This window comes from Phymastichus coffea, unplaced genomic scaffold (assembly GCF_024137745.1).
Source record: "Phymastichus coffea isolate CEN01 unplaced genomic scaffold, Cenicafe_Pcof_1.1 PCOF00048, whole genome shotgun sequence".
In the NCBI taxonomy this organism is placed as follows: domain Eukaryota; kingdom Metazoa; phylum Arthropoda; class Insecta; order Hymenoptera; family Eulophidae; genus Phymastichus; species Phymastichus coffea.
The window spans coordinates 888,213-903,991 of NW_026706859.1; the positions used below are offsets into that span (position 1 = coordinate 888,213).

At 37.9% G+C, this 15,779-nt stretch overlaps 1 protein-coding gene across 1 annotated transcript in view; it reads left to right on the forward strand.

The window, feature by feature from the left end:
* Positions 1–1,480: 1,480 nt before the first annotated feature.
* LOC131665217 (uncharacterized) overlaps positions 1,481–15,779 on the forward strand; it is a 119,172-nt gene continuing 104,873 nt past the window's right edge. Inside the window, exons 1-2 of the mRNA XM_058936961.1 lie at positions 1,481–1,545; positions 8,794–8,908. Of these exons, the coding sequence (XP_058792944.1) occupies positions 1,481–1,545; positions 8,794–8,908 (180 nt within the window). The remainder of the gene's footprint in view (positions 1,546–8,793; positions 8,909–15,779) is intronic.

Genomic DNA, 15,779 nt, shown 5'->3' on the forward strand with positions numbered 1-15,779 from the left:
TGAATAAAAGGTACGAGGCATACGCTATATACGTCGCTTGTGAATGACAAAATTGCAATAAAGCCAAATCATTACCAATTGTATAAATTTATATTGTTATTTTACAACAAACTTGGAATTAGAATAGATTACCAATGCTATGAATTAATTAACTCGATAATGGTGAAGGCAAAGGAGTAAGAAAAAATAGTTAATTGTATACAAGAATAAAAATTTATGATTACAATAAGCTTTACTAATATGTGCAAGTGATAACGTCGATAACGTTTCGAGATGAAAATATTATACTTTAAAGAATCACGAAAATAAACCCGAAATATGCGATTTAACAAAAAAAATGCGAAGACTTCGTAAATGATATGTAAGAAAAAAAGGAAAGAAAGAAGCGAGTAAGCGAGAGGGAAAGAGCGAGGTAAAAGAGCATAAGCTGGAGCAAAGAAAAATACATACCGCTTAGCATTAGCATACGTAGAAGTGAAGCCCCTAAATGCGACGAGGCTAATCCGTCGACGTAGGCACGTAAACGTAGTTGGAGTGGCTTCGGCTCGTCGTCACTGTAGATTCTTCGATAAATACACTTACGGGGCACGCTACATCATGCGCGATTGTGTGTGCATCGCGTGCAGTTGTGTGTGCTCGAACGGACGTCAATTGATCGGCTTCGACGACAACGAGCTATGCTACACCTACCGGTACTGTTAAATCTCTTACTCGGGTTACGTCAAATTAGATTTTGACATGAAAACAACGTTCGCTTACGTAACCATCAATTCAATCTTGCAAATGTTCGATGACGATTGCGCACCTTTCTGAAACAATTAATAATTAATTAATTTTTATACAATTGGCGCATTGTATTTTTAAGAAGTTTTCAGTTTATTCATTTATTTCTATCAGTTTAGCGTACACTGTAATTAATGTTACATGATTGCACAGAATTTTTATTTAAAAAATAGAAACAAGATTTATATGTATACTTGCATTTGATTTTATAAATAGTTTATTTTGACACTCAGATTTCCACGATCAAACACATTGTCGAGAACTATTCGATATACCGCCTAGTTTCCTATAAAATAAATTTTGCACATTTTTAATACCAATAGAAATTACTAATTTCTTTCTGGTCTAATTCTTACTCTCGCTCGACAAATTTTGTGATAATCTATACTTACTGAGATGTTAGTGTAGTAAATCTTTGCTTTTAACAAAGTATTCAAACAGCATATTTACATTTACTATGAATATAATTGTACGAGTAAAAACCGTTATTAAAAAAAGTTTCTTCAATTCCAAAAAACTTTAATTGCCTGAATTTCTAATTCATTGTTTTTATATCATCACTCATATTGTTTGTAAATCATATTATATTGCATGCAATGTATGTATCATTGCAGTACAGTATTCATACATATAGTGCAACAGAACATAATTCAAATTTTAACGATAATTATTATATATTTAAAATATAAAGTCACCAATGACATTCATTACCACCGAAGTCCTAGTATACAATGACGTCAAAATTCTTGTTCATCTGGAAAAGTACGTGGCGTATTACTCACTAATAGTTCATAAATAGTAAAATAAGTGTATAAAGTAGAAATAATGATGTTACGGAAAATCTCATTGGTCTGATTATTAAAATTGTAAATGAAAATTGCAGCGACATCATTGATTTAATTTTACTTCTACTTCCAATACAACACGATGTCTTCTATTTACATTGGTTTAATGTGTTTATCAGGCGACGATAAAAATAATGTATGCTATTCTCTTCGTGCTTATTAAAATATAATACTCTTTTTTTTTCGAAGAAAGTACATGCAGTGTGGAACTTTAAAACAATAATAGTAAACTATTAACAAACTATTAATAAATTGCACATAAACTAAAATTATTAATTTATTTTGGATGACATCGCCCATACGAAACCAATTGAAAAAATGGCTAATCAACTTCCACGTGAAAGTGTTGCATATTTTATGTTGAAAAATGTTAATTAAAAAACGTAAATTCAAGATTAACCCGAAATATCACGGTAATAACATCGACCGCGAAGATATAGACTTTCGAAAATACTCGATTGAGCATTCAAGCGCAAAGCGAGCATCGATCAACAGACAATACGGAAGAAAAGGATCAACGACATAACGGTATATACCTGGAGAGCGATCGACGACGAGCAACAGCCGCAGCCACAGTATAACGGATAGCATATATATATATATATATATATATATATATATGCATAGTGGGAGTATCCTGGCAGCAGCTGGGAGAGTCGAGTAGCCTGCGATGCATTACAATATATACAAAAGAGTCGACGTAAACCTTTGCCCCTAGCCCTTTTTTATTTGGACTCGCGAGCTTTTACGAGAAAAGTATGCTCCCCCTTCGGCCTTGCTCTTTCATGCAAAGCCGAAAAACCCAGATACCCAAATCGCGCGGCGCTGGCCTGCTAACCCCTTAACTGCCTATACGTGCCAATCAAACCCCGAAGCCCGCGAGCGATTCTAATTTCGGCGATTCACCCCCCTCCCCCCTCCCTTTATCCTTGGGCAAACATATGCGTGCACGTGTGTCGAGCTGCGAAAGCCAGATATGCTGCGCGCTGTACATCTCGCAACCGTAATGCCAGCCGCGTCAAGTGGGTGCGCCACCGATCGAAGGCGACGCCTCTGATTTATGATGGAACCAGGATTTTACGTAGAGCACGCTCGGCATACGGCACGCTTATGGTTTATCGATTATTTCTTGCCAGCGGTTTCAAGTTAAGTAGGATTTTTAACAAGAGCATTTTGATGCGCTGAAATCAAGAAGTTATCAAAGTTTCTATTCTAGTCAAACATCAAACTTGGTAGCGCTCGTCTAACAAAGTTCATTATCACAGCTAAAGCAGATATCGCATTCTCCATCAAGATAGCAAGATAATAGAGCCTTCTTACGCAGAGCAGCAGGAGAAGCAGCAGCAGCAACTCCTTTGACGTTTGAATAGTAATTCCGCCAAGTACGACGTAGCTCGCGCGCGAAGCTCGACTTTACACTGTCGGTTGGCGCGCCGCGTACGCGGCAGCCGGCGCGACACGCGAAACTTATCCGCGCGATAGAGAATGGAGAAACTGTACACTAACTTGGCGGTTAAACGCTCACACAGTCGCCTCAAAGACGCAAGCTCAACAACGTAGAAAGCCAAGATGAGCGTAAATTGTGGCCGTTGTCAATTGCTACGGGCGCGGAATTTGTTTGCGCGCGCCGAGGAAATGTCGGGCGCTGTTGTTGCGCCGAGCCCGGCGCTGACGAGCAAAAGTTTTTGGGGCTTTTAAGGGAAAAGAGAGCGGCAATTTATTACGAGCGGCGCGCGCGCAGTCGAGAGATGTTTATTCCGCCGGCTTAAACTTAGCTCATTTGTCGAGAACGCGAGAGCGGCAAATATTTGCCAAAGACGAAATAGTTTAGCCGCGGAGGGCCCAGGGATTTCGTGCGCCGCCTAATTACTTTGAAAGTGTGACTTGTCAAATATTTTTCTTACTTTGCCCAGTTGTTTGCATTGAGGAGCGCAGCCAAGCTGTTTCTTCATTGTCAAACTTTTTTCCGCGCGTTTCATCTACGGACAGCGCCAAGATTGCGGAGACTGCGCAAAATTTCAATATTTAGATGGCTTGTTTGCCTGTACACTGCAACAAGTTTCGTCGGAGCTTTAAAATCAATGAAAAACCAGTTTCTCAGGCGTTTCTGTATGCATCGAATCAGATTGATCGATCGTGTGATCTCGACTGAGGTTCGTTTGGAAGACCAGTCATTCGTCCGATCAGTCACATCGGTGAAATGGTGGAATGGGATAAGGCGACGGCGACCTAAAAAATGGCAAGTTTCATCTGAAAAGTCGCGTATAGCTAAAGCGCTAATTGCGAAAACAAAAGAAGCGTTCATTTAGATACGCGGGGGCAGATAGAAAAAGCTGTGCGCGCGGCTTGAAACGCTGATGAATGGGAGATTGATATCGGACCGAAGATAAACAGCTCTTGGCGAGATGCAGCTACAATAGTGCGTTCTACCTACGTTTTAAAAAAAAATGAAAAGCGCTGCAGAGATTATACTCGGAGGAGTATAAATAAATTAGCATGAGACTCGGAGCGACGGCATTCAATGGGACATTTAAGAGGGTAGTTAATTGGCGCATTAACTGCGCCGCTAAACACGCATTTACCTTCCTCTCTCTCTCTCTCTCTCTCTCTCTCTCCTCCTTCCTTAGTTTCTTTTCTCCTCGTCATTTCCTCTCTTTCATTTCATTGCGTTTGCTCTATCCTATCTCGGTTCTCTTGCATCTTTTGCATGCTCTTTTACGTCGTATTATTATGCGATCATGCTACGCGATAAACATAATGAACACAGTGTATTGCATTTTTTGAACTTCAATTGGCTTCACAAAAGCTTTATGCACTAATGAAATACGATGCGTTCAGATAGTTGTTATTTTTAGCAATTTACAGGGGAATCATTAATGTCGTGATTAGATAATAAACGAATTTTTTTTTTATCAGTAATAACTGTTATTAGACGGAACGAACCTACGTATACAAAGTTAGTTATGACAAACGGTATGATGGTTTTCTTTAGAAACAAAATCATAAATAAAACCACTTTTCACTCGCATTTGAAGCTTTGATTCCGCTAATTGTAAGTGGTGACCTAGCAAGTCTCGAGTGGAGAACTGTTCCTCGGATCATTAACGCTGCTTTCGCATCGTTCTCGTTCTCGTTTTCAACTCTTTGCAGCACAAATTACTAAATTAAAGCCCTTTAAAGTAATGCCGCTTGTCAATGGCGAGAAAAGCTTCTTGTGCGCATAATTAAGGAGAACGTATCCACGTCATCCTCGTCACTGCCCTTGTGATAGGCACATAACGAGGCTAAACGCGTAAAGTTTTAAATGAGATCAGAAGAGAGCGAGAGAGAAAACTCATCCGGATCCCTCTCGCCGTTGACGATAAGAAGAAAAGTCATGCGATTACCGGTTCGAGAAAATAACTTGCACGATTATTCGCGGCTGCTTTCAAATTGCAACATAACATTGTAAATATTGTATTTCGATCGAAAGTGTAATATTACTGCATGATCGAGATAGTTTCGTCGGAAAAACAATTGTAAATAGAGGCGACCGAATGAACACTATCGGTTTTACAGCCTTTTTTTGCCGCTATTGCTCTATCAACACTGCCTGAAAAAATGAACGAACCGTTGGAGAAAGCGAAAGATTCTTTTTGCCAACAACGTGCTATTTCTCTATAAAAATTTTACGTATCGTCCCTCGTGTTATTCCGTTTCATTTTCTGCCGAGCGCGAATGCCGCCTTTTTTCTCGTTGCTGATGTTGTTGTTGTTGTCTTTCTTTTTCTTTTTTCTTTTCTTTTTCAGAAATCGTCTATCGCGGTTATTTATACGGGTGTTACGTGTTAACCGATCGTTGAATCAGGCACAGTCTATCGCCCGCGAAAATAAATTCAACGGTACGTTTAACTTTGCGGTGAGTTTCGTGCCTGCAGCGAGTAAGAGGTTGATTGAAATTTTTATATTCGATCGTTTTTCTCTCCCCCTGTGTAATTTTGATTTTTATGCTTTTTTTTCTCGTAGGAGCAAATAATTGAGGCGAAATCCAGCCAGCAAGAGTGCATTCGTGCAGAAACTTGAAACTATTATTTCAATTGCTGCCGCTGCACTACTTTGCAGCAAAAAATAATAAGGATTCATTATAAGGAATCGTGTTATTGCGAAAGGAAGTATTCAACAACTTGATCGAAGACAAACAGTCCTCCTGCTCGCAGAAGTTGCTAGATTACGTGACGCACAAAAAAGAGGAAAGACAAATTGAAAATCTCGCAATTGATTATACAGTTAAACCCCCGCAGAAATGTAATGGTAAATTTGCATTTGGCATATGGATAGGAGAGCAGCGGTGGCGTGCCCTCGTCACCATTTATTTCAATTATTCGAGTAATGGTCGAGCATCGATTATAAGCCGACAGCAGCAAAGCAGTCGTCTAATACATCTATTGTTTCGCAATATTATGACTCTGTTGGAGCGGATATTTACGGCTGGCAGTCTCCGTGCCTGTGTGGAAAGAGGGAGAAGAGGAGGAAAAAAGCGAGCCAAGTATCAAGTCTGCGCACATTATAACGAGAAATCCCCCTGGAAACAAATCACGGCAAAGGCGCACACGAGCACGCACGCGAGCGTTCTCCCACAAGTCGGAGCGCGCTCCGATTGCGAAAAGTCGATCAATTTGGCTGGAGCTCGGCTCGTGGGCGTCACGTAACTCTTTCTTAATTGGTCGCTGCACGGACACTTGCCCTGCGGCCACCACGTGCTGCTGCGATCTTCGCGCATTCGGATCACGCTCGAGTCGTCAAACGCTAACTATAAGTCGATCTCACTCTGCCTCCAGAGAGCCCCGCGCAGACTAACGAGGATTGCATTACCATGCCTCGCGCTATATACACGTATCCCCGACTCTGCCCGTATGCAGCATTGCCGGCCCGAGAGAGGACCAAAGGGGCTTGCTAACGTGGCACACGCGCGCGCGCGCGAGACTCCATCTCCAAATTACCCCCGCCCTCGTCTCGTTCTACAGCTGCCAAGGCCGAGTACTCATCTCGCCATCCACTTTCAAATCGCTCAAAATCACCTTTAACTTTTCGCACGCGTATGCACGCCGTTTCCACGCCGTTTCCACGCCTCGGTTCTCGAGGCTAACTCCCGCCTGACAAAACGCCGTATTTATCTAAAAAATGAGAGACCGAGATCCCAGGCTCTGGCTCTACTAAGATAGACATTTGTTCGAGAGTAAGCGCTTGCCGCAAAAAAGCTCTCTCTCTCTGTGAAAGCTCAGCCAATTTCATTTGACTTACCTTTTTTATGTATAACAGTGAAACAAGACTTATATGAGTCTACTCAGAGTAACTCGATATTAACTCCAATATTTCTAAGGGTTGTGATTCATTTTATTTTTTCATCAATTAACCACGGATAAGTTTCTCATGAATCTTTCTACAATGGTTGAATCAATTTTTAACCAACTGCTGTATCATTTTTTCAATTTTCAAGCGACTTTTGTTTCTTAACGAAAATCTTAAAAACAAATTAAAACTTCGAAAAAGTTTAAATTTCGAAAAGGTTTATTGGCTCTGAAGTTGTGTACGAAACTGTCGTTTTTTAGTGCCTCAAGGGGATAATTTCGAACTTTGAAAGGTCTTGAATCCAAGTACCCCTAACATTCAACAATAAAACCATACAAGTTTTAGCGACCAAATAGTCTTTTTTTCCTCATGAACCTGCTGTTAAAATAAAAGTAACGGAAAAAAAAGCTCTTTCCGTTTCCTAATCGAGATTGCAACGAACGAGGAGCAAAAGCGAAAGAAGAGAAAAGACACGACGGCAAAAGATCTTCTTTGAAAAAAAGAAAAAAAAAGAAGTCCGTTGGATAAGAAGGTAGTACCGCGATTTTTCTGGCGAGACGGAACACATTACGCGCGATTGTTCGAGACAGGTCGTCGTCGCGAAAACGATCGCTCGAAAAGTTTCTTAATCCACGTTCGCGCGCATGCGAAGTCGATAAACTTTTATTCTCTTTTCCTCTTCTGACTCCCTTGGAAGTTCACTCCCCGAGGCGTCGGACTACATAATTTTGATTAAAATCCACGAGTTCACTTTTTACACCGCGATCAAGCTACTTACTTATATTCATTGTCTGCACCCGTCGGAAATAAATTTTAAATTACAACTCACTTCGTTTGACTATGTCGTAGCACTGAACTACAGTAGCGTCACAGTGCGCTAATCAATTTTAAGTAATATCAATGACTCATTAGTTTAATTCATCCGTAATTGAGAAGATGGCACGAAATCACTGCCTTGAAATGGTAGATCTAATTGTCTAGATTTATCACAGATCGAGCCATTCAATAATTCAACACAATAAGTATACCATTTTTATGTAAACTTGCTAAGCGCTGTTAATAAGGAATAGAAACGATCGGTGACGTATGTGTCAATGCTTTAACTTGAGAAATAATGTCAATCAAAACGTGCCAGTTATATATATAATTAAATCTGGCACACTGCACGGTATAATTCATCCCACCATAGAAGTTTCAATGCGTCGAAGAGGCTTCGTAGAATTTCTGTGGCTTTAACCTAGATAAGATTCAGATAAATCCACTAGAGGCGAATAAAAGCTTTTTCGAGAAAAGGGTATGATGTGCGAATAGAGAGAGAGAGAGAGAGAGAGAGAGAGAGAGAGAGAGAGAGAGAGAGAGAGACACGTTTACGTAGGGACACACAGGGACGCAAGACGGCTAGGTTTTACCGCGGTCTACTGGCAGCATAGCGAGCACAAAGAATCGAAAGGCGAATGAGAATGATTATTACACTGGCGAGTGCTACGCGTGCACGCGCTCGCTCACCTCCCGAAGCCCCTTCTCGCATTTGATAATCAACGAGGGTACGAGGGACATGAAAGGCGCTTGAATATCAAGAGACCGAGTGGCCCGTGTGCTCGAGTATATATACGCCACCTCTGCGCGCTCTCGCTCCGTGCAAACGAATAAATCTCGCTCTTTTTTGCATTTTAATTGCTCTTTTTCATTGTGCTTTCCTTCTCGCGTCTTTTCCGCGCTCGCTCGTTCTCTCCATTGTCCAATACGCCCTATAGACATTTCATTCTCTACTTCAAAGACATCTAAAGATCTTCGCTTACGATTTTAGCTTGATGATCTCACGGTTTTATTATTTTCAGTGCTGCCAGTCGAATTACGCAGTCTCTTTTTTACGCGATCATCAACGTTCATCTGCCTCGCGACATCTGTCAGATTTATAAAATCCAAGGTACAACTCACGTTCAATCTGCATGGGTAAGTAAATTGAGATCGGAGAGAGCAGCGCGAAGAAACAATGGATTTTCGACGTGAAAGAGGTAATACAAATAGGCAAAGCTGTGCGTGCAGATTGGCTAATGGCTTAGAAAGATGCAGGTCGAGGGGGGCACGCTCGCACAAGTCGATCAGGCGAAAGGCAAAGGTAAATGGCGCATGCCCGTGACACAGTATGAGTCCCCGTGTGTCCGTGCACAAACATGAGAAACGATTTGGGAATTGCGTAGAAAAGGGATTAGAGGAGCGAGCGGACACGCGTCTCCTTTGGTCAGCTCTCCCCGCGGTCGAGCCCTGCTAACCAGAAAACGGGAATTTCATGATTAACTAGCAACGCACGCTGATTAATCCTTCGGGATACAACTGCGTATTATATACGAGAGCAGCTCTTTGTGCCGTCGTCCTTTCGCAAAACTTCGTTATCGCCTGATGAACCATTTTCTTTTTCTCATAATCTTCATCAGCACCGTAAAAAAAAAGCAAACTGAACCGATGGTTCTCGGAATGAATAAACGAATAATCTAGGAAGGAGAGAACAAAAATTGAGCTCTGATGCGCGACTGCGTCCATTGTCTAGCGCGCGACATAAAAAGGCAAAGAGCAGTAACAAGACGGATTACGTGAGATAAGAAGACAGCGGAGGAAGGAGCAGAAACGCATTATGAAGCAATGCCGCGGCAACTCCTCTCTCTCTCTCTCTCTCTCTCTCTCTCTCTCTCTCTCTCTCTTTCTCTTCCGTCTCCGCGCACTGCTTCGTAATGTACGGGGATGCTTCTTGCTGAAGATTTTCCCCGTTCTTCGCCATTGTCACCCCTCGTTACTTACACTTTGCCATCCCCGTGCCTTTCGTATACAAGCCCACGTTACTGCGACACGAGGATTAGTTATACTTTTTGCGCGACGAGCTACCCTCCTCCCAGTCTATGCTCATCTCTTATTCACCGTCTAGTTACGACAATTGCGCGCGCGTGGCACTGATCTTTGACTTTTCTTTGCTCATTTCACTAACGACCCTTGCAAATTCAGCGTGAAAGATTATTTTGATGAAAAACAAGTATTTTTTTCAAATAGAAATGTAGATATTTATCGATTGTTCTCGAACGTTCGTCGACCACGTCTTAATTTTCTTTTTAAGACAGCTATTTACGTATATATTGATTGTACCGTGCAATACTATAGACAGACGAAAGAAAAAAGCCATATGGCACACGTATGTTAGCACTCATCACTATTTAAATCAACGATGAACCAACTGTCCTCGTGCAAATCTTAAAATAAATTGAAGTGAATAAATAAAGAGCGAGAGAAAAAATTTAATCAGTTAAATTCAACAACTTGAATGGTAATAGATTATACCATTTTTTTATTTAGACAATTAGTATCTAATTACGAGGTTAATTTCACATAGTACAAAAATATTCCGATATATACAGATTTTAATACATTACGTTGGTTTACATTGTCAGTTAAAATTGATGTTTGGAGTTTTCAAGTAGAGAAAAAATTATACATGTTGGTGCACATTTCGGCTGTTATCGTACTACTTATGGAGAGGAACATTTTTTGTTTACGAAGTTTTTTCATCAATTTTGAGTACTATTGCTTACACATTACAAATTGCCAGAGAATGTGGTTAAATTGTAAGTCTTGAATTTTCTATCCGCATTCGCAGTTGCTACAATTTTTAGATGGATACGAGATAGTGAATAAGCTAGTTGTAATGTCTAGATTCACACCAATTGATAGTTCCTATAATTATCCGAAAGAGATTGATATTTGTAAACTAAGACTTGTTTTTCTCATTACGAAAATTTTAGAGAAAATGTATATTTTTACTGGATTTCTCAGTGCATATAAGTTCGCGAATAGAGACTATAAATTATTTGTTAAATACTACTGTAAGTAGATATATAATATTTTTGAGAAGTCGTAAGGTACATTTATAGAAACATTTTTAGCATCATGTCAGCTTTGTCATTGCCGATTCTTATTCCAGTATATGATGAACGGATCCAAAAACGTTCAAGGATGAAATTGGATGGTCTTTTTTACTTAAAATCGGAAATTAATTTTTACATTTTTTAAATATTTGGACTCGTTTTGATGCTAAAACTGAGATTTTTTAGTGACAATAATAAAGGAGTTAGTGAAGATATAAGCATCTCTGTTAAAACAACAAAAAGCTAATTTAATTGCTTCGTGTATCGCAATGCACCGGCTGTGAAGATGGTTGCCCAGTTTTCAACGTTTTTACTTATTTCAATATTTAAATCTTTGCCAATGCAGGCACTGACTACCAACATCGAGTTGTCAGACTTGCTCTACCGTCTGTGAATATGAAATATGGATTTCGCCTATCCTTGAGTTTTTCAAGCTCTGCATTAGGGTTTGTTGATGGAGTTACAACATTGCCGAACTTGACATCGATATCAATGTTGTCAATAAGAATTTGATGATGGTATTCATATAGATAGTAGTGTTTGTCTAAGAATATTCTATTATCATTAATTAACGTAGATTTTTTTAGTATATTTAATTACAAAGCGCTCCCAAAATTTGCACTTGCTTCTCAACTCGTTGGTTTATTTATTGATATGTTTCATGATCGTGATCTATCAGATTTTTATTTGACATTATTTCATGTAGATAGTTGAGACATACATATTTCGTCCTATATCTGATTGAAACTAATTTCGATTCAGAGTATAATATATTGATTCAAATACTATTCTAATATCCAAAAGTTAATCTAATTCCTAGATATTAAATTTCCTCTAGTTCATGAGTAAGTTCAGTTTGAGGCGAATAGTATACGAAACAGCCCTAGTCTAAAATGGATCACCCAAAACTTTTGTGTAAGGATAACAAGGTGCTAAGATTGAAATTCTCATCACTTTTCTCACAGAAATTTGATAATTTTAGTGACTTTTTAAGCTTTTTTTCTCAAGCTAATCTATATGATTTTTAAAACATATCTGATAATCTAAAATAATTCCAAGAAAGTGGTCGAAAAGCAAAATAACAGGGTGATCGAAATTGTCGAATACACCTTTATGTCAAGAAAGGCAACCAGTATTTTTTACTCTACAAGATTCTTCTATATTGTGGGTTAAGGACACTGAGAAAAATGTTGTAGTATTATTTACAATATGCATAGATAAAATTACTATTTAGTTAAGGAAAACGTGGACATCTGACATATATAACAGATATCGCTACATATTTAATAAATTTTATCAAAATATCATGGAAAAAGTATAAATACATTAATAAAAATTATTATATTACATAGTAAAAATTAATTCAAGAAAATGTATTATTTTATATAGTTATTATTACTACCAACATAATAATTTTTACTCTTTACTTAATAACTTTTACTATTGTATCGAAAGTTTTTACTATATAAAATAGTAAAAATTATATCTTCTAAAAGCGCTGCCTAGGAGTCATGATTTTTCCTACTTTATATAATAAAATCTACTGCTGGAAGATTTCAGACTTCTAATGGCGGCGCCACTGTTGCGACAGGTCACTGTTAACGTTGTTTACTAACCTAACAGCGGCAAGCCATTACCGGCAAAACCGTTGCAGTAATGAACTTATGACAATAATTCAAGTATTACATTGAATGATTAATATAAAGTGAGTGCACGGTAATGAATGACTTTTTCTTATTTTCGGCTGATAATTTTGTCGCATTTTCTGGACAAAATTATATATACTTAGTTGTATATTCGTGTGCAACTAGTGCTTATCTTTATAACACAAGCGGCGAGACGTGTCCGAGCAATATTCGTTAAATATTTAATAAAAAATAAAAAAGACTTCCAATAACATTGACTGAAAGAATAGTTACAGCCTTTCTATATATACACATTGAAGCAGTGATAGCTCAATCAGTAAGGTGTCTGGCTGGTAAAGCGAAAGTCGTGGGTTCGAGACCTAGTCACTGGCGAAATTTTTCGAATAAAAAATCTTTCTCCCCATCAGCGAATTTACTTGAACTACTATGTACTAATCATAAGTCTTAGCTTAGGTTAATTACTTAATTAGGCTTTAATAGGTAAATATAAAGATCTGCCTTTTTCTGTCGTAGTAGTAAAAATTGTTTTCTGCGTAATAAAATTTGCTATTTTATATAGTAAAATTTATCCTAGCATCTCCTTTTCACACAACACAGAAATTACTATTTAAAATAGTAAAAATACCTAGACATCGCAGATGTTCACGTTTTCCTTAATGAAATAGTAATTTTTGTTACCTATGTAGTAAATTATATTACAACACTTTTCTCAGTAGAGGTTTCGGATATATATCAAAATTTACAGATCGTGATAAAATTAAAAACTATGATAGGTTAGAGTAATTGGAAGGTCTCTAAATTTTTTAAAATATTTATTACCGTCGAAATTTTAAAGAAAAGTAATCACGAAGTTCACCTCTTACACATGAGCTCATATGGAAAAAACGGCATCAAACGTGATAGAGTGTATATTTAGAAAACATGAACAGATCTTTAAAAAACGTACATACCTGTATAATAATTATTGTAGAATCTAAATCCAAAGTTTAAGCTAAGGTCACCATTGAAACTTGTAACTTATCAATTAAAATGTGAATGGAAACTCGAGTTTGTAGATTATACAGGGCGATGCGCAACGAGTGGAGCAGATCGCGCGGTCAGAGGAGTCGTTCCGCATAGCTCCCACAGCTGACTCTCTTGAACCTCCTTAAATTATGTAAATTATTAACAGTGGATTGCCCTGATTGTCAAAATTTACTGAGCTTTATTTTCGAAAGAGCGGTCTGTTACAATGAAAGTCGATGTCTATTGAAAGCGAATCCAGTCCTTTTTAGCATTAAAAATATCGCAAGCAGCATTAAAAGATGATAAGTGATATTATTTATAATTTCATGTTAATCTAGTAAATAAACTCACTTATATTGTGGTTTTTATTCTTACTAATAAATAGAGGACTACAAATATTACTTATTTGATTTAAGTATATATTTAAAATGTTGAAATTAAAAATATTATTAAACTTTTTATATTTATTTGGCATTTATTTTAATTAATTTAATTTATTAGAACACATAAAATCAATTAAGTAAACATCTTAATATCCGACACATTAATAGTTTGAAAAAAATTAAAAACTCACGGTTTAACTGAAAACAGGTGAATGTGAAATCGTATGCTTATGATTGCCATTCAGTGAAATATATAAAAGTGGGCTAAGCTACTCTTTCACAAAATAAAGTATACACATTGATTTAATTATAATTCTAATTACATTCAACATCCTAACGGAATGAAAAGACAAAAAATCATTTATGCTCTGATTGAATGAAACGGCAGATGGAAAAATTGATTCAACGTTCGTTCGTATGATAAAAGGAGGAGAAAAAAATAGGAATTGACACAATGAATGCGAGCGGTATTATGCTCACGTACATGTCTACCCACATGGATACATACATAATGCCGAGCCTGCAGCGAATGAAAATCGAGTCGAGTTTTTTTCCGGGATAACTCGAAAGCCTGCACTTACATACATACATACGTAAAAGCACACACTCTTGTTTGCTGGGTTCGTATGCCGATATACCCCATCCTACTAAGCTACTAGGCAATATTGAATTCGACGGTGTAATTGAATTGGCTCCTGTTTCCTGTGCTCTGATCGAAGTCTCTTGCTAAAATATCAATGCACTATAGCTTTCTTTAGTTGCTGAAAAAATACAGATCTCGGAAGTGAATCGATCGTATAATTAATAAATAATTGTAAAACGTAAACTAAGGAATTTCTGTTAAATATACATTGTACGTTGAAATTCCATTGAAACGTGACACTTTGTCGAGGAAACGCGATACAGTATTCTGAAATCGTATCTGCATAATCAAATTAAGCTTTGACGTAATCAACGAGGCTCGCGGCGGAATGTTGAGAATTACGCAGAGAAATTGATTAAAACGAATCAATACAAAGTCTGTTGCGCTGTCTGAATCTACTTGACTTTTAGTGGCTCGCTAACTGCAAAGCTAGAAATTGTAATGCTAATTAATTGTACTCGTAGGGTAATCAAGCTCTCAAAGCTTGCAATTTCGTTCCTTGCTTCTGCTAACTCGTTAATTTTCTTATGACAAAAAAAAGTAATCGTACGCTGATACGAGTTCGGTCAATCCTATAGAGTTGAGCAGTCTCTCGAGAGCTCTTTCCGTTTTATAATTAACGAACAGCGGCTCCCAAGGATATGGCATCCCTTGCCCTTTGGCACTCGTATCTTGGCGAGAACGCGTTGGGTCCCCTCGCAGCTACTATCCGTAGCGATGTTGGCAATGTTGCTCGTACGAGAATGTTCTACCGTCGATTTCGCGCTAATTGTCGTGATATTTTGTAGAAATGTACTTGCTAATGCAAATGATTCGATGCTTCAACAAGATTTACACGGCCTGATGTTAACGCTACATTCTCTATTTCATCTTATCCAAGCATTATTCCCAAACTTTTATTCGCAAAAAAATTTGATAATAAAATTCCAACATTTCTTTTTTTATATTTATATAAAAATAGTATTCTCTTACATAATAATTTCCCCAACTTTCGGCCCCTCGAGAACTTTTCCAATTACGCAAAATGTAAAAGCGCAACGTCTTAAAATCGTAAAAATATTATTACATGCACACGTCCAATCAAACTCACAGGACTGACGAAAAAATTCTATCAAGCAACACATAAAAAGCATATAAAAGTGTCTCCCTATGTAACCACAAACAACGAAACAAAAAATAAAAGAATGAAAAAAAAGAAAGAAAATGCCGGACAAAATCCGGGTAACGTATGATCGC